Source organism: Thamnophis elegans, chromosome Z (assembly GCF_009769535.1).
Source record: "Thamnophis elegans isolate rThaEle1 chromosome Z, rThaEle1.pri, whole genome shotgun sequence".
In the NCBI taxonomy this organism is placed as follows: domain Eukaryota; kingdom Metazoa; phylum Chordata; class Lepidosauria; order Squamata; family Colubridae; genus Thamnophis; species Thamnophis elegans.
Window position 1 is genome coordinate 21,716,032 of NC_045558.1, and position 19,825 is coordinate 21,735,856.

General features: G+C 40.6%; 1 protein-coding gene across 5 annotated transcripts in view; it reads right to left on the reverse strand.

Moving 5' to 3' along the window:
* Nucleotides 1-318: 318 nt before the first annotated feature.
* Nucleotides 319-19,825, reverse strand: part of WAC (WW domain containing adaptor with coiled-coil) — a 74,558-nt gene continuing 55,051 nt past the window's right edge. For 4 of the 5 annotated variants that reach the window (XM_032237925.1, XM_032237928.1, XM_032237927.1 and 1 more), the window contains exons 10-14: nt 14,617-14,765; nt 13,730-13,848; nt 12,033-12,207; nt 2,497-2,624; nt 319-2,092 (exon numbers count right to left, since the gene is read on the reverse strand). In XM_032237925.1, coding sequence (XP_032093816.1) covers nt 2,023-2,092; nt 2,497-2,624; nt 12,033-12,207; nt 13,730-13,848; nt 14,617-14,765 — 641 coding nt within the window. In that variant the 3' untranslated portion in view covers nt 319-2,022. Of the gene's footprint in view, nt 2,093-2,120; nt 2,320-2,496; nt 2,625-12,032; nt 12,208-13,729; nt 13,849-14,616; nt 14,766-19,825 lie in introns of those variants that run through there. The other variant, XM_032237926.1, reaches the window with a different exon arrangement.

A 19,825-nucleotide genomic window follows, 5' to 3' on the forward strand; every position in this document is an offset into this window, starting at 1 on the left:
CTTTATTGAAACACCAGAATTCAGTGTATTAAAGTCTATTTTAACTACATTAATATATTTCCATAACTTATATAAATTATTATTTCTTACTAATCTGTTATACTGTTGCATTATCACCCAACTAGATGCACTTTTAATTGTATAAATCAACCACTTTCGATTTTCATAAAGCAAACATGATTTATGGGATAAGGTTATACATAATACATCTTATGCTCTTAAAATAAGAAAGTGATTGTAGATTAGTAAACAGTGCTAAAATAAGTTTGTTTGTTTGTTTGTTTGTTTTACAAAAATAGCTTTTTTTTCTTTTCTGGCTTTAAAACTTTTGGAAATATTACATCTTCTTTGAGGTCTCTATCAAGAGAAATCATTTTATAGAGTGTTTTCATTTTACAGTGTGTTATCAAGAAGACAAAAAGGTAAGAACAGATTTACAAGCAAATGAGGAGGCACACATAAATAAGCAGGATTCTGTTTTTGAGGCAGTTGCATCTTTGAATGAATTTAAGTCAATACATCAGTAGTGGCACAACTGGTTTGCAAGTGGGCCATTTTTCCGCATGACCTAAATTTCTAAACAGACTTTAGGAATGTATGAAGACTTCAACAACAGTTATATGTTGGAAAAAAACCCCAAATTTATTTTGTAGTAGCAATAGTTTCTTTTTTATTTTTTAATATACTTTAGGAAACAATATACAAAGCTGAGCTTTCCCACCATTTTCAAACAGTGAGACACTTCAATTACACAAAGTCAGCGTTTTGTGATGGCTAAGAACAGCAGTCAGCACCAGACTTGAACAGTTAGCTACAACACAAACATCCTTTCAAATGAAAAGTCATAATAGCAAGACAGATAAAAACCAGGAGTTAACATATGACAACTGTTGGGAGGTGTCACTGATCCTTGTTGAATGTCATTAAATATTTTATACACAATTACAATTTTTTTAAAACAAAACTTCCCATGAGGACTTATTTTTAATTAAGTAAAAAAGTATTCAACAAGAATAGCTTTGATGAAGAATCCCCAAACAGTCTAAATTTTAATGTTATCGACAAAGGAAAAGAGAACCAGTGGTTTTTTGTTTGTTTGTTTGTTTGAAAACATGTTTATTACAACAGATACAATTCACATCTGACTAGCTTTTTCCTTCTTTCCCTCCCACAACCATGTTGACATGTTCATTGGGCTATTTCCTTATAATCTGAGAAAGGGATGTACTTTCAAACACATATGCCCAGTATCAGTCCATTCTTTCAGGGTGCAAATGGAAATACATTTCAATAATTTATACAAACAAGTGGGTTATGCTCAATCACTGCAATTTTAAGCTACTGTACACAGGAATGAAAAGATTATAGAAAAGTGCCATAGCAACAGTGCCTTATGAAAGGAAAAAATTAGAAGAATTTTTTTTTAAAAAAACCAATAAAATCAGATCTAGGAATTTAAAAGAAAAATGAACACAAAATGCTCTGTAAAACAGAAATGGAAAAGCACTGCTGTTGATTAGGTGCAAGTGTGGAAACAGTTGTATCATGATATTTTGTACATTACCCTAACTGTTTCAAACTGTTGCAGCTTTGAGACACAGATCACCTGGCGCTTGCATTGTATTTCAGGAAATGCAAGATTTTCTGAATGATAAATTAACCAAAAAAAAAAAGAGAGAGAGAGCTAATTTTGCAGACAGGTTTACATGTAAAAGGCTAGGTATTTAGCCATCTCAGCATTGATTAGTTTTGGATGTCTAAGCTCTGATACACATGGCTTCCCATGGCTTCACTCTACAAAACATATTTACAACGTGAAGAATACATCTACAAGAAATCTACATTTCAAGGGTTTTACAAATTATTCTTGTATTTTTCCCCCGAATGACTTCCTTCCTTTCCCCTTTCCCATGTTATTTTGTATTGCCCAACTCAAAAGTCCAAAGTCTACTCAAAAAGTTAAGACTGGGCAACTAGTTTTACAGTCTTGTACTTAAACCCCATGTGCAATTATTCAATATTTCACACCATGAAGGAATTCTGATTCTTTAGTTTTTCAAGTTCTTTAATTTGTTGTCTCAAAAAGAGTATCCTATAAAAGAAAATAATATAATTAGCATCTAAGATACCAAACTGACTCTTCAGTAAGAAGTTATACTGTGATAAACACAACTAATTTATATGATTTTTAAAACTTTTTAAAAAAAGGATAAAATTCTTGGGCCTGGAAATGGTTGACCTACCTTAATGGTACACATAATGGACTAAATTATTGTTCAAGATCCGGAGCACACAAGGGTACCTTCAGTAGTTGAATGGCTGTGGAGGGAGGTATTATGCCTGTTTCAGTCAGCATCATCCTGGTGTTAAATTCTAACAGTTCCTAGCCCTTGACTGTGCACTAGGGAATCCTCCTACATTTATATAAAAGTTGTACAAACAAATATAACCGAAAATTTAGGAAATCAGAAAAATGCACCCAAAATGAATAATTACCTTTGCTCACGCAAAGTTGCTTGAATTTCACATACTCGAACTAAAGATCTTAAGTTTTTTAATTCAGTACAAGTTTCAGACATATGGACACTTCCTGTATTATGAGCTTCTTCACGCAATCTTGATGCCTAAAAAAAAATAAAAGCAACTATTCAAAAATGTATTTCATTTATTAAACAATTTAGACAAAATCAAATACCTACTATGAAAGCTTACAGTATTAGTGAAGATGTATATATATTTAACAATAATAAGTGCAGTTGAGAAAAAAACCTAATTTCCTGGCACACATAAAATAACAATTTTCAATTTTACCATATGACAGCAATCTAGACTTCAGGCTATTTTTTTCAATAAGCTTTATGTATCCCTGAAAAAGTTTGCCTTTTTTTCAAGCCAAACCACTTAATTTTCAGTCATAACAAAAGCTTTAGTAGAATATGAGTCCTAATAATGGAAAACAATTTCAATATTTTGATTCATTATTGATAATTACATCTATGAACAATTCTCAGAGACTAATAATTACTTAAAAATATTTTGCATTCTGAATTTCTTACAAGAAAAAATGAAAATCTGATCATTCTAACAATTATAAGGTTTCATATATTAAAATAAAAATCTTTCCCTTAAAGTCTGAGTATGTAAACTCTCTTTCCATACTTATTGACATCTGCAATGCTGAATGAGAACTAGAATCCTAAAAATAAATAAGAGCATACAAAGCTCTAAACTGTTGTATTAATTATCCTACTGTATTGTGATACTACTCTGACTTGCTAACTGGGGTAAACGCTGAGACTATTAAAAAACATGATTAACTTACTAACATAAAGCAATTGCAATTATTCTCCTATCACCCAAGATGTTCTTGAATACTAGTAAATTTAAAAAAATGTAAGTTTGCTGCAATAATTGTTATTTATTACATTTACTTGGCTGACATGAAGTAATCTTAAATTCTCAAACTCTGAAGGCAGAGCCAAGGCAAGCCACTGTAGGAAAGACTGCAAAGCAAGACTCTGAAAAGATAGCATAATATTATTGAAATGAAGCCAGCTGTGTAATTTTGGGCCAGGCATTCTATGTCAGCCCAACCCATCTCAGCAGGCTGTTATGGGGAAAATAGGAAGAAAGAACTTCACTTGTACAAAATAAAAGAATGATTCAAATAAAAAGAAAATATGCAGAAAAAGTCAAGTATTATAGTTGGAAATCAAGGATATATAGAATACAAGCAGAAACCTAGCAAATGCCACAATTTCTATTATTCAAACCCCTATAACTAATGGTAGGACAACTATATATGGCAAAGAAAGGTTCAAGCCCAATAACCTACCTTGCCTTTTTCCAACTGAACCACCTTCCTAATTGCTAGAAAGAATAGCATCTCTCTTTCTCCTTCTGAATTCAAGCAACCCTCTCATGACATAAAATTTTCAATTCTTGTAATTTTGGGATTATCACAGAGAATTTACCCCATTCAATCCAAATTAAAGAATTGACAGTGACAGATCATTGTCCATCCTCTCAGGAATGGAATCTTACCTCCTTCCTGAGTAACTGGTTCTACTGTTAAAATACTCCTAAAGAAGGAAGCTTAGATAGGAAGTTCTTAGGAAATTAGAAACTTGAGATAAAATCACATATATCCCCATAATCTATTTTCTTCTAGAAGATAGCAATTTGAGACTTCCAGATGTAGTCCACATATTTCCAAAAGTAAACTTTTCAGAATATTAAGTACCGTATTTTTCAGACTATAAGATGCACCTTTCTGCCTCAAAAAAGAGGCTGAAAAACTGGTTGTGTCTTATACACAGAATGCAACATTTTTTGCCTCCCAAAGCCCCACCCCCTTCACAAAAATTGCCGTGTCTAGCCTTATGGAGGCTTTTAGAGAGCTCCTGGGGGCTGGGGAGGGCAGAAATGAGCAAAAAACAGCCCGTTCCCCTCCCCCCCGGCCCCAAGCAGCACTCTATAAGCTTCCTAAATGCTATGCATGCAATTTTTGTGATAAAAAGCAGGCCCGTTTTTGTGAAAAACGGGTCATTTTTGCTTGTTTTTGCCCCCCCCCCGAGGAGCACCCTGCAAGCCCCCTAAAGGCTATTCATTCCTTTTTTAAAAAGAACGGGCCTGTTTTTGCGAAAAATGGACCGTTTTTGAAAGGTTTGCAGAGTGCAAAAGCTTTTTTTTTCCTTTCCGAAAGCTCTTTAGAGTGATTGATGAGAATTACATTCATCAAGTGCTGTGCCAGCAGAAATAAAGTCTTAGGTGCTGCAGATTGTCAGCGATTTCCTTCTCCAGCACAAATACACCTGGAAACATCTACCTACCTACCTACCTACCTACACACACACACTCTCTTTCCCTACCTACCTACCTTATTTCTTTCTCTCTCCCTCTATCTACCTACTCTCTTTCTCCCTACCTATCTACTGTATTTCTCTCTCTCTCTCTCCTATATTTCTCTATCCCTCTACCTATCTACCTACCTACTCTCTCTCCCTACCTACTGTATTTCTCTCTCTCTCTCTCTCTCTCTCTCTCTCTCTCTCTCCCCCTCCCTCCCTCCCTCCATCCCTCCCTCTCTATCCCTCTATCTAACTACCTACTTTTTTTAAAAAAAAAAAAGTCTCTTCAAAACCTTGGTGCATCTTATACTCCGGTGCATTTTATACTCTGAAAAATACGGTAATTTGCTATGATTCAGGAATGTTCTGGTTCCATGGTATATTAATCTCAGAACTTGCAAATCAATGTTTCCTGAAATATTCTGGGAGATTTATACACATCTAAGTAAAAAGCACAATTGTAAATAATTCTAGCTGAAAGAAAAAGAAGAAAAAACAGGAAAAGAATGGGGTTTATTAAAAAACTTAAAAGCTTACTAAACATCTAAAAACAAAGCAAGTTAATATTCATGCAATAAGGAAAAGAAGGTTTCATCAGGTCAGCAAAAAAGAGCACATGAAAATAGCCCAGAATTATAAAGATGGTATCTGACTAAAGCTTAAAATGAAAGAAAACTTGGCTAACTTTTCTAACAACAGTATTAAAACTTCCTCAGGTACATTTGAAATAAATGTAAGAATCAATATATTAACTGCTCAAATGTGAATGCAAAATGCAGAGATAGGAAAGAAAAGGGAGAATTATTCAAGTTATCACCAGAGGAAGAGCAGACCAATTCAGGAGACGTATTTCAATGTGGGACTTTTAGTATCGTCGGGTGCACTTCAAGGTTTTACTTACCACCTATAAAGCGCTCCATGGTAGTGGATCTGGCTATCTGAGAGACCGCCTCCTGCCAATTACCTCCCTGCGTCCCATCAGATCGCACAGAGTAGGCCTCCTCCGAATTCCATCCGCCAGTCAGTGCCGACTGGCGACTACGCGGAGGAGAGCCTTCTCAGTTGCAGCTCCGACACTATGGAACAACCTCCCCGTGGAGATCCGTACCCTCACCACAGTCCAGGCCTTCTGCACAGCCCTCAAGATCTGGCTATCCCGTCAGGCCTGGGGATAGGATTACTCTCACCCCGCCCGAATGTTGAGTGAATGTTGTGTTTTTATGGTTAATTTCTTTTATTCACGTTTCTTTTTCTTTTTAAGTCTTGTCTTGCACTCCCTTCCCTTCATTGTTGTAAGCCGCCCTGAGTCCCCTCAGGGAAAAGGGCGGCATATAAATGTTTAATAAAATCCTAAAAATCCTAAAATCCTAGTACAAGTGTTGGTAAATGTCACAATCCTGCTCAGTGTTTGAGAAATGCTAAAAATAAATGATTATGATTCAGCCGATAATACTTATACTAAGTTATGAAGTATACTGACTGTGTTTATTTGTTTGTTTATTATTTATTATTTATTATTTATTATCTATTATTTATTAATTATCAAAATTTATATGCCGCCCAATCCCGAAGAACTCCGGGCGGCTTACAAAAAAGAAGAAAAAAGAGAGAGAAAAAAGACAGTTTAAAAACACAAAACCACATGCATTCATTCTAATCGGGGCTGGACCTTAACAATGAGGCCAACAGCCACTGTTCCAAGGTGCGCGGCTGCGCGGCCGCGCACATGGCAAGAAAACACCGCGCAGGACTTTTCAACTCCCGCGCAGTGATTTCCACAGGCTCCGGAAGCTGGGGAGGAGGTCCTTTGCAGGCCGGACTAACTGCTGCTGCCTCCTCCTCCTCTAACCGCACCGCCGGATTTGTTGCCCAGAGCTGCGGCTTTGAGGAGCCTTTGAGGCTACAGGAGCCAGTAGGAAGGCGGCGGAGGGGCGGGAGCAGGCAAAAAACCCCAATAGCCTGTGGGAGATAGGGAAGTAGGCATTAACAGTAAGTTTCTAAAGGATAACTCAGCACGATGGAAGCCGAGGGAAGGAAGCCATTTTCTAGCTGATTGACAGGGAGGCTGTTCCCTCCTCGATCAAAGTTACTGAGGAGAGAAGCGGCGGCAGCAGCAACGGCAGCAGCAACGGCAGCAACCAACTCTCAAACAAGTGGAAACCCACTCCGGATATGCACATGTTGTCCAGCCTCTGCGCTCGAGGTTTTTTTCGCAGGAAGGGGGAGTCGAGCTGGTGCTCTGCAGATTTTATTTGATTTTAGAAAAAGAAAATAAAGACTTCTTGGTCCACCTGGACCGGAAAGTCAAAATCCAGAAAATTAACCTTGTTTAGGAAAGTTTTGCACTGATGGAAAAATAGTGTTTTCCAGTGAAAGTTTTTCCCCTACTTTTCCTTGTTTGCTTTTTTGGCCTCTATTCCTTCTCTTCTCTCCTCTTTTCTTTCTTCCTTTTTTCTTTCCTTCCTTCCTTCTTTCCTCTTTCTCTTTCTTTTTTATGCCTCTTTTTCTTATCCTCCCACACTCCTCTCCCCTTTCTTTTTCTCTTTCTCCTCTTTCCTTTTTTGTCTCTCCCTCTGTCTCTGTCTCTGTCTCCCTCTCCCTTCTTTCCTTCCTCCCTTCCTTCCTCTCCCCTCTTTGTTTGCTTCTTTAAGTGCTCCAATTGCTAATCTACATCAGTTGGTAATTTATTCATAACTTGTTAATATCACTGCAGACTATTGGATAGTAAGGGGGAAAGTATAGTCCTCAACTTACAACAGTTCACTTAATGACTAAAGCTAAATCAGCACTGAAAAAAGTGAATTACAGCTGTTCTTCACACATGATCATTGCAGCATCCCCATGGTCATATGATCAAAATTTGGATCTTTGGCAACTGCCTCATATTTATGATGGTTGCAGTGTCCTGGGTCACCTTTTGCAACCATCTGCCAAGGAAAGTCAGTAGGAAAGTCAGACTGACTTAACAACCAGGTTACTGATTTAACCGCAGTGATTCACTTAACTGTAGCAAGAAAGGTTGTAAAATGGGGCAAAACTCACTTAACAAATGTCTCACTTAGCAATAGAACCTTTGGGCTCAATTATGGTCGTAGATTGAGGACTACCTGTATAGGGAGATTTCTTTACTTAATGGATATTTACATGGTAGAATTGAGTTTCAAATAACACTAATTTCATTGTCTTGGGTGACATCTATGAAAAAAATCCAGGTGCTCAGGTATGAAAATGTGCTGCTCAAACACTATACTTTTCTGCTCACACTGAAAAAAAATTAGAGGGAACATTGCCAACAGCCCCAGGCCTGCCGGAACAGCCAAGTTTTTACAGCTTTCCTGAAGGCCATGAGAGTGGGTTGGTCCGGATCCCTGGGGGTAGTTGATTTCAAAGAATCGGAGCAGCCAGAGAGAAGGCTCTCCTCTGGGGGCCCGCCAGCCGACACTGTCTGGCTGACGACATCTGAAGGAGGCCCAATCTGTGGGATCTTACTGGCCGCTGGGAGGTATGTGGCAGTAGGCGGTCTCGAAGGTACGCTGGCCCTGAGCCATGTAGGGCTTTAAAGGTAATAACCAACACCTTGAATTGCGTCCGGAGACCAATTGGTAGCCAGTGCAGCTCGCGGAGGACAGGTGTAATGTGGGTGTACCTCGGTGCACCCAATATCGTTCGCGCGGCTGCATTCTGGACTAGCCACAGTCTCCGAACGCTTTTCAAGGGTAGCCCCATGTAGAGCGCATTGCAATAATCCAGCCTTGAGGTGACAAGGGTGTGAGTAACCGCTTGAAGTGCCTCCCGATCCAAATAGGGCCGCAATTGGTGCACCAGAAGAACCTGGGCAAAGGCCCCCCTGGTCACAGCCGATAAATGATGTTCCAGTTTCAGCTGCGAATCCAGGAGGACCCCCAAATTGCGGGCCCTCTCTGAGGGGTGTAAATTTTCACCCCCCCGAGGTTCAGGATGGACTGTCTAAGCTGTCCTTCGGGGGCAGCATCCAAAGCTACTCAGTCTTATCGGGATGGAGCACAAGTTTGTTCACCCCCATCCAGATCCTAACAGCCTCCAGGCATCGGCACATCACGTCCGCCGCTACACTGAGCTGGCATGGAGCAGAAAGATACAGTTGAGTATCATCTGCATATTGGTGGTACTTTACCACGTGCTGTCGCATGATCTCACCCAGCAGCTTCTTGTAGATGTTAAATAGGAGGGAGGACAAGACCGAACCCTGTGGCACACCACATTTGAGGGGCCTAGGGGTCGACCTTTGCCCCCGACCAACACCGACTGTGCCCTGTCAGAGAGGTAAGAGAACCACCGTAAAACGGTGCCTCTCACTCCCACCTCCTCCAGACGTCGCAGAAGGATACCATGGTCGATGGTATCGAAGGCCGCTGAGAGGTCAAGAAGCACCAGGATAGAGGAATGTCCTCTATCCCTGGCCCGCCAGAGATCATCGGTCAGGGCAACCAAAGCAGTTTCCGTGCTGTACCTAGGCCTGAAACCAGACTGAAAGGAGTCTAGATAATCTGTTTCATTCAAGGTCCGTCGGAGTTGAAGCGCCACCACCTTCTCAACAAACTTCCCCAAAAAAGAAAGGTTGGAGACAGGACGATAGTTTTTCAAAATAGCTGGGTCCAGGGAAGGCTTCTTGAGGAGGAGTCTTACCACTGTTTCCTTTAATGGTTGCGGGAAAGACCCCTCCTGCAAAGATGTGTTAGTAATCGTCTGGAGCCAGCCTCGTGTCACCACTCTGCTGGTCGAAACCAGCCAGGAGGGGGACGGGTCCAGTAAACAGGTGGAGGCACTCATTGCTCCCATGGCCTTGTCCACTTCCTCAGGGGTGACAAATTCGAACTCATCCCAGAAAATCCAATTAAGACTAACCCTTGGGCAGTACCAGCATCCCGGCTGGTACTGCCCAAGCAGAGTCCAGGTCTGTCCGAATCTGAGTGATTTTATCCGACAGAAACTGAACGAACTCCTCAGCTCTTTCCTGCAGAGGTTCCCCCGCCTCCTCATCTTTCAGGAGGGAGCGGGTCACCCTAAACAGGGCGGCTGGGCAAGTTTCCGCGGACGCAATAAGAGCGGAAAAATGTGTACGTTTTGCTGCCCGTATCGCCACTAGGTAAGTCCTGATAAAGGCTCTTAATAGTGATCGATCAGATTCAGAGTTACTAGCCCTCCAGCGTCGCTCTAGGTGTTCTCATTTCACTGAATCAAAATATTGTTTGTTTCGATAATCATAGCTCAGGTGCTCTCAGAGCTTCATTCTTTTCTTGCATTCATTTTATTACCCAAATCAAATCACATAATCAGTTATTAGTTTGTTTCTGTCTTATGAAAGCTCAGCCAATTTTTATTTAATTAATCTTAATTAACTAAATTATATCGGGTTTCCCCAAAAATAAGGCAGGGTCTTATTTTCTTTTGATTCCCGAAATAAGCACTTGGCCTTATTTTCGGGAAAGTCTCACAATTTTTGAGGTGCAGGAGGCAGAGAGTGTGGTCACCTCATGGTTGCTGCTGTGTTGCAATATTTTCGGGGGAGGGCTTATTTTGGGGAAAACAGGGTATTATCTGGCATTACATTTGAACCCCGCAATTATATGATCCTATTATCAGTGGCCCAATGTGGGACTAAAGATTAATCAGATATTATTTTATATCTGGATTATTCAGAGCTACTATGCTGATATATGCTGCTCATTCAATTCTGCTTGGTTTTCTCCTGCCAATGTAAAAGATTCCCAAACCATACATGGGTGCTTAGTATTAAGTCCATGTGAAATTACAGATTGGTTGTCAAGATCAATCTTTCCCACAGCTTCACAATGTGAAGCAGAGGTCCATCGACAGAAGAATTAAAAATATACTAGAATGTTACCTGGATCATACTCATAGGACTCTTACCACTATTTCCCTTTTAAAGAACTAGAATATTTTTCAAGCTACAAAGTTAACTAAATTTCCAGGTCATACAACTGCTGAGAATATATCAAGTAAATTATGTAGCTACTGTGTTTCTCCAAAAAGACAACCCACCTTGAAAAGAAGCCCTATCATGTTTTTAAGAGCATGTGATCAAATTAAGCCCCGCCCAAAAATTAGCCCTAATTAAGATCCCGCCCACTCGTGGTGCAGGCAGCGGGGAGAGGCACAGAGGTAAAAAGTAAGCTAGGATGAGGATGGGGAGGTGGAACTGCCCTACTTATCAGGTCTTACACACCCTGACACCTGTCTCGCCTTCTTCTGCGGACGCTTCTTTTACGGCCACATTGCCCTGGCCTCCATTTTACTTTCAGATACCTGCCAGAAGGCTCCACACCAATCCAGAGCTCTGTTATAAGGTGCAGATGCCTTCCAGCAGGCATCTGAAGGGAAACAGAGGCCAAGGCAAGTGGCTGGAGAAGTGGGCCAGCAGCGGGCTCCTGCTGGGCGGGGCTGTCATTTGCACTGCTGCGAGGTGAGTCAAATTATAGAACCCTCCAAAGAAAGCCTCGCCATTTTTTTCAGGGCTCAAAAATAAGACCAGGCCTTCTTTTTGGAGAAACACAGTATTTTAACATATATATTAAATTATATATGTAATATATAAGTAAATATAACATCCATGTAAACATCTATGTAAACAGAGCTAGACTGTAGAACAGCTACAGCCTGTTCCTTCCGACTCAAAGACATGATTCTAATCTCTCTCCATTTCCAAAATGGAGAGTGGAAAGTTATGAAAAATAGTAACAAAGAATGCTTACTAAATATTATCAGATACATGCTGTCCTTGATTTACAACAGTTCATTTAGTACCGTTCAAAGTTACTATGGCATTGAAAAAAAGTAATGTATTACCATTTTTTGTACTTATGACTATTGCAGCAGTCCCATGGTCATGTGATCATTTTTGTGACCTTCTGACAACCACAGTCAATAGGGAAGCCAGATTCACTCAACAACCATGTTAGTAACTTAACTTTGGTGATTCACTTAACAACCATAGCAAGAAAGATCTTAAAATGGAGCAATGCTCATTTAATTGTTTTGCTTAATAACAGAAATTTTGGTCTCAATTGTGGTCATTAAGTCGAAGACTAGTTGTACACAAAAGTTGTAATAGAACTATAACATACAATATAATAGTTGTAATAGAACTATAACATACAAGAAAACCACTGAATGTATAATCACCTGCTTTTCTGCGTGATCTGCAGGCCATCCTTGGACATGCTTTATAAGATTTTCATTGAAATGGCCTGCTAGTGTAGGAGTTAATGAACACGTAGGCCGTCCAGATGCATTCTGTGGTGCTGCTGTGTTTGAAGCACTTGTATTGGAGGTATGATTTGGACCAGGAGATGGACTACTGTAAGAAAAAGAATGAAACGTGTGTCACACTCACATTAATTAATATAATTTTCAAATCTTGTATCTATAATATATTTCTTTTTCCTACTACTTTGCCAGCCATTAATGGATGTGGGTATATATATACATATATATATATATATATTACACAAATGTTTTCTTAAATTTATGCAGATTATACAGAATTATTTCAATAATCACTGACATAATTTTAGTAATAAAATGTTGATTTTAAACACTGACTATCCTTAAAGAATCACCAAAAGGAATAAAAGAATTATTAGATTACATGTGTATTTTATACCCTGCTTTCCATAGCTCTTTAATTTGAATAGTTGAAGAACATTTATTTATTTATTCCATTTAGAGCTTTTGAACTGCAGTGGCACAATAGTGCTTAGACTTATATACCACTCCATAGTGCTTTATTGCCCGCTCTAAGAAGTTTACATTCAGCATATTGCTCCCAACAATCTGGTCCTCATTTTATTGACCCTGGAAGGATGGAAACTCTTGGCAGTGAGCAGAGTTAGTCTGCAATACTGCATTCGAACCACTGCGCCACCATGACATAGAAATATTGATAATAAAAGAAACAGAAACAGCAGCCAAATAAAGCACTTTTAGAAAACTATCTGGGCTTACATATAAGAAAAAAATATTACCATCTATCAAATTGCTGTTTCTCTGAAGAATACATATTTACTATTGTTAACTCCAGCATCCACCTTCTTCCTCTAAGAAAGAGTTGGAAGAAGGTAAAACATGTGGCTTGGTAAGATGTGTAGTTTCTTTGAAATGTTTTGAAGTCAAATTGTTTCTCAGGTTGTACAACGAAGTTTGTGTTCATGAATTACTTTAGACCCAGGTTATATAGAATGAAGATGATGGGAATTCTTTTCATAACAATAAAGGAAAATTGTGTGGGGGGGTGGGGAAATCTTACTCATGTTTTAAAAATCTTAGATAGCTCTCTGATATTTCCAACTATGTAGTTGTTCAACTAAAAGTGGAATCTGAACATTTATTCTATTGTTTGAAACAAATGAAATGGTTCTTGTACATTTTATAATTCAGTATATTTTCATTCTGTATTTTACAATTAGCAAAATTTGAGCTCAAAGCTGAAAATGTTTCTAATTCAAAAGAATCCAAACTGCACAAAGCACTTCGACAAATTCCATTGTTTAGGTCCAGCTGAATGGATCCCCTAGTGTTCTTCAAGCCAACTTGTGAGATGTAAGAAAAATATTAACAGATATTGGTGGTTAAATTGCAAATTTAGCAATATAATTAGTAGTCTGCAGGAGATATATTTCTTCTAAGAAACAGAATGTTCCAATAAGAAAATATAACATCTACAATTATTATTTTTGCTGTGCATAATCCAAACTTTAATTTGAAAACACTGAGTAAGATATGTAGATGAGAAAGCATGCCATCAAAATGAGTATAAAATATAATCAACATTTTTATTAGAAAGCATGATGAAATCAATTATTTCACTAATGTAAATTTACCTTGAACGCTGAAGACTTCGAGGAGAAGCAGGTTCATGACCTTGTGGTTTGTCAGCAATCGCAGGCTGCTGAGACGTTGACTGTAAAACTGGTCCTTGCTTAATACCTGAAGTAGTAACCTAAAGTTCAAAACTTGATTAGATATCCACATTTGTTCAAAAGCATGTCCTTTATCAATACTTATGCCAGAATAAAATAAACCCTACTGTTATATGATACTGGACTATTAGCTAAATCAATAACAAAATAAAACTTGTCTTGAGATGTTGTGGATCATTCTGATAAAACTAACCTAATGCAGCAAGAGTTCTTTAACACTATTACTTCTTGGTTTGCTATAGCAAGGCATCTATTTAGCTACCTATGGCAATATACTGGGAATATAAGAGCCTTAAGAACTTGTGAACATTAAATTGCCAATTAAGACCTATTTGATCTGAATAATTACTGATTCAATATCAGCTACAGAAGCTACATGAACACAAAAAGCAGTTAGCTGGAGTCTTTGCTTTAACCATTATTAAAGCAGCGGTTTACAACCTTGCTTTAGACATTATTAAAGGTTATCAACTGAATGTTGTTGAGAATACTTAAAATCTGCAGATGACATTGTGGTGAAACTTTTAAGGGAGAGAGATTGATTTCAAAATCTAGACACAATGTGCTGAAATTAATAGGATGAAATTGAATAGAGGGAAATGTAAAGTCCGACACTGGGGTAAGAAAAATTAAAGGATATGCATAATATGTGGAAATTGGCTACTTTTTTGAAAAGATTTTGGGTGTCCTCATCAATTACAAATATAAACCCATATGTGATGGTTTATGATTCTATAAACTTACTGGAGACTAACAATAATAGAGTTATATTCTTACAACAAACTTACCTTTGGCTGTGATGATACAGGAGGTGTATTAATCAAAGGTTTCAAAGGAACTGCGTTAGTCTGAGGCGTGCTTATTCTTGGTGATACATATGATCTTGGTGATGAAGCATCAGATGTTAAAGACATTGGGGACTGATTAGACGTCTGAGCTGTGAATAAAATCATAACAGCAATTTGTTGTTATTGAATATTTATAAAGAAACAGTATTTTTATGACAGTTAAGTCAGACAACCCTATAAAAAAATTGACCTAAATAAGGTCAAAGCAAGAACTATTGCAACAATCAATAAATCTTTATTATGGTTACAGACCAGCAAATTTACTGCATCAAAGAATGAAAATCTTACATTGACAAGCGACACACAGCTACTTGTGCCACACAACAATAAGTGGGATTTAGAAAGAACTAGACATGCCCTGTTTAGTCACTGTTTCAATTATTTTTTCTTAACTAAGAAAAGAAACAGAATGGTTAGGGCAAAAAAACAGTGGGAGCAGGAGAAATTTTCTATCAACTTCCCTATTGAGTTCCCTTGTGCAAAAGTTGTCATGGAGCATCAGAAATCTTCCTGTTTTCCCTTCCTAATCTTCTTTCCCTTGAATTCCTGCTGGTTTTTCCTTTTGCTTGTGGAAAGCTTTCAGGGAGAAAGTCAGTGGGGAAGCCAGCATGAAGTTGCAAGCCCAAGGCTGCTACTGGGTGGGAAGAAATGAGGACTGGGAGACTGGGAATCTCTCTCAGAACATTGCAAATGAAGATCACACTATAAGCCAAGTAGAGACAAGGAAAAATCATGAAGAATTAAAAAAGGAAATGGGAGAATTGAAAGGAACAATCAAAAATGTAGACGATAAAGTTGAAAAGATACAGAATGCCTTAACAATCAACAAACAGAAAATCCAATGTATGGAAGAAAAAATACAACACTCAGATCAGAAGATGGGAAAAATGGAAATAGAATATAGGCAACTTAATAAAGAATTGGAATTGTCAATAATCCGACTTGAAAATGAAAAAGCGGCATTTTACCTAAGGTTTCAAAACATACCGGAAGAGAAGGAGGAAGAACTGAAAGGAAAAATGATTATGCAAGGAGACATAGGCTCCCAAGAGAAGTACATGTAAGATTCACTAAGAAAACTGCCAGAGATGAAGTGTACAAAAAAAAAAAAAACCAGAGAAGAGACGATTATACTACAGGGAAAAGAGCTGACCACGCTTAAACAGATCCCACGGAGAATCCGGGAACAACGCAGGCAATACCAATTTTTAACAAACGAGTTGAATAAAAGCAGAATAATGTACAGATGGCTAGTACCAGAAGGGGTTCTGGTATCTTGGCAAGGAAAAAGATATAAGATAGAGAATTTAGAAGAAGCACACAAATTCTATGAAGAACACTGTAATAGGGAAGGAAAACAAGGAAGCAAAGAGGAACTAGAATACAGAGGTCAAGTGGAAGAAACATAGAAGACAGCGAAAGAAGCAGGAGAGAAGAACAGAGGCAAGAAAGAGAGAGAGCAGAGAAGGAAGGCACAAGAGGGAAAAGTCAGATACAAACTAGAAGTAAAAGAAACAATCTCAACTAAAGATGGATCAAGAAATAATAATTATGTCGATAAACTTGAATGGACTGAACGCACTAAAAAAAAAAGAGCCCAGATGTTTAATATTCCTAAGAAATTGAAAGTAGACCAGATATGGGTTAATTGGTATAGATGGATAGAGCAAAGAAATAAAAAGCATTGAAAGAATAGAATAACTCTCAAAAATAATTATTATGAGTAAAACAAGGGGGTCATGATTGGTGAAATCAAATCAGGATGATAGCTGGCATATAGACTGTAGAATGATAGAGAAAAAGAGAAATGATATGAAAAAAAAATGGACTTGTGGAAATAACGCCCTCAAGAAAACATAAACTGGATTTGAAAGAGACACCTATAACAATAGAAAAAGAAAGGAAGGAAAGAAGGAAGGAAAGGAGGGGAGGAAGGAAGTAGAGAATGGAGGGATGAAGGAAGGGAAAGAAGTGGAGGGTGGGAGAGAGAGAAGGAGAGACAGTAGGAGAGGAAGAAGAAATGTGGAGGAGAGGTAGGGGAAGAAGAAAGAAGTAAGGAGAGGTGGGTGGAAGGGAGAGAAAGAGAAGGAGAGGAGGGAGGAAGAGAGAAAAAGAGAAGGAGAGAGGGTAGGAAGGAGAAGAAAGAGGGGAGAAGTAGGGGAGAAGTAAGGGGAAGGAGAGGAGGAAGGAAGGAAGTAGAGAAGGAAGGGAGGGAGAAAAGAAAAGAAAGAGAAAATAAGGTGAGATGTGGAGGAGAGGTAAGGGAAAAAGAAAGAGATAAGGAGAGGTGGGTGGGAGGGAGAGAAAGAGAAGGAGAAGAGGGAGGAAGAGAGAAAAAGAGAAGGAGAGAGGGTAGGAAGGAGAAGACAGAGAGTAGGAGTAGGGGAGAAGTAAGGGAAGGAAGAAGGGGAAGGAGAGGAGGAAGGAGGTAGAGAAGGAAGGGAGGGAGCAAAGAAAAGAAGGAGAAAATAAGGTGGTGTCATAGCAGGTGTGAAGGATGGTAAATAATACATTCCAAATTATACCTTATACCCTTTTAAATGGAATAATACCGTATATACTCGAGTATAAGCCGAGTTTTTCAGCCCACTTTTTGGGCTGAAAAAAGCCACCTCGGCTTATACTCGAGTCAGTGCCCATCCCCGTTTCCTCGCCTGCCCACCCGCCCGCTCACTCATTCGGTTTCCTTGCCAGCCTGCCCGCTCGTTCATTCCATTTCCTCCCCTGCCTGTCCGCTCCTTCATCCCGTTTCCTCCCCTGCCTGCCCGCTCCTTCATCCCGTTTCCTAGCCTGCCTGGCCACTCGTTCATTCCATTTCCTAGCCTGCCTGCCAGCTCGTTCATTCCGTTTCCCCCCCTGCCTGCACGCTCGTTCATCCCGTTTCCTAACCTGCCTGCACACTCGTTCATTCCGTTTCCCCCCTGCCTGCACGCTCGTTCATTCCGTTTCCCCCCTGCCTGCACGCTCGTTCATTCCGTTTCCTCCCCTGCCTGCACGCTCGTTCATCCCGTTTCCTAGCCTGCCTGGCCGCTCGTTCATTCCGTTTCCTAGCCTGCCTGCCCGCTCGTTCATTTCGTTCCCCCCCCTGCCTGCACGCTCGTTCATCCCGTTTCCTAGCTTGCCTGCACGCTCATTCATTCCGTTTCCCCCCTGCCTGCACGCTCATTCATTCCGTTTCCCCCCTGCCTGCACGCTCGTTCATCCCGTTTCCTAGCCTGCCTGGCCACTCGTTCATTCCGTTTCCTAGCCTGCCTGCCCACTCGTTCATTCCGTTTCCCCCCTGCCTGCACGCTTGTTCATTCCGTTTCCTAGCCTGCCTGCATGCTCGTTCATCCCGTTTCCCCCCTGCCTGCACGCTCGTTCATTCCATTTCCTAGCCTGCCTGCACGCTCGTTCATCCCGTTTCCCCCCTGCCTGCACGCTCGTTCATTCGGTTTCCCCCCTGCCTGCACGCTCGTTCATTCCGTTTCCTCCCCTGCCTGCACGCTCGTTCATCCCGTTTCCTAGCCTGCCTGGCCACTCGTTCATTCCGTTTCCTAGCCTGCCTGCCCGCTCGTTCATTCCGTTTCCCCCCCTGCCTGCACGCTCGTTCATCCCGTTTCCTAGCCTGCCTGGCCACTCGTTCATTCCGTTTCCTAGCCTGCCTGCCCGCTCGTTCATTCCGTTTCCCCCCCTGCCTGCACGCTCGTTCATCCCGTTTCCTAGCCTGCCTGCACGCTCATTCATTCCGTTTCCCCCCTGCCTGCACGCTCATTCATCCCATTTCCTAGCCTGCCTGGCCACTCGTTCATTCCATTTCCCCCCCTGCCTGCACGCTCGTTCATCCCATTTCCTAGCCTGCCTGGCCACTCGTTCATTCCGTTTCCTAGCCTGCCTGCCCACTCGTTCATTCCGTTTCACCCCTGCCTGCACGCTCGTTCATTCCGTTTCCTAGCCTGCCTGCACGCTCATTCATTCCGTTTCCCCCCTGCCTGCACGCTCATTCATCCCATTTCCTAGCCTGCCTGGCCACTCGTTCATTCCATTTCCCCCCCTGCCTGCACGCTCGTTCATCCCATTTCCTAGCCTGCCTGGCCACTCGTTCATTCCGTTTCCTAGCCTGCCTGCCCACTCGTTCATTCCGTTTCACCCCTGCCTGCACGCTCGTTCATTCCGTTTCCTAGCCTGCCTGCCCGCTCGTTCATCCCGTTTCCCCCCTGCCTGCACGTTCGTTCATTCCGTTTCCCCCCTGCCTGCACGCTCGTTCATCCCGTTTCCCCCCTGCCTGCACGCTCGTTCATCCCGTTTCCTAGTCTGCCTGGCCACTCGTTCATTCCGTTTCCTAGTCTGCCTGCACGCTCATTCATTCCATTTCCCCCCTGCCTGCACGCTCGTTCATTCCGTTTCCCCCCTGCCTGCACGCTCGTTCATTCCGTTTCCTAGCCTGCCTGGCCACTCATTCATTCCGTTTCCCCCCCCCCTGCCTGCATGCTCGTTCATCCTGTTTCCTAGCCTGCCTGGCCATTCGTTCATTCCGTTTCCTAGCCTGCCTGCCTGTAAGATAATAAATGACAGTAAAAATATAAAGCATAATTATTCTTTTTCTTTGCCATTCTTATATTATTATTATTCCATTTGGAAGGTTATAAGGTATAGTTTAAAATGCTTTGTTTACCATCCTTCCTACCTGCTAAGACACCACCTCATTTTCTCTTTCTTTTCTCCCTCCCTTCCTTCTCTACTTCCTTCTTTTCTCTGTCCCCTTCTTCCTTCCCTTACCTCTTCCCTACTTCTACCCTTTTTCTTCTCCTTCCTATCTTTTCTCCTTCTCTTTCTTTCTCTTCCTCCCTCCCTCCTCTTCTTCTTTTTCTTTCCCTTCTACCTACCTTTCCTTACCTCTTTCTTCTTCCCTTACCTCTCCTCCACACTTCTTCTTCCTCTCCTACTTCGTATTATATTTGTAAATTGTAGTTATGTTGAAATAAAAAAAATATTACAATACTATTTTTGCATTATATGAAAATTTTTGTTGCTCCGTATAAAATTTTTAATCAAGCCCCCCCCCCCCCCCCACCACGGTCAAAGGTGTCCCTCTTTACCAATCTGAAAATCTGAAAAGGGATCCATAACTATGACCTGGGAGATATTGGAAATATGGATGAAACACCTA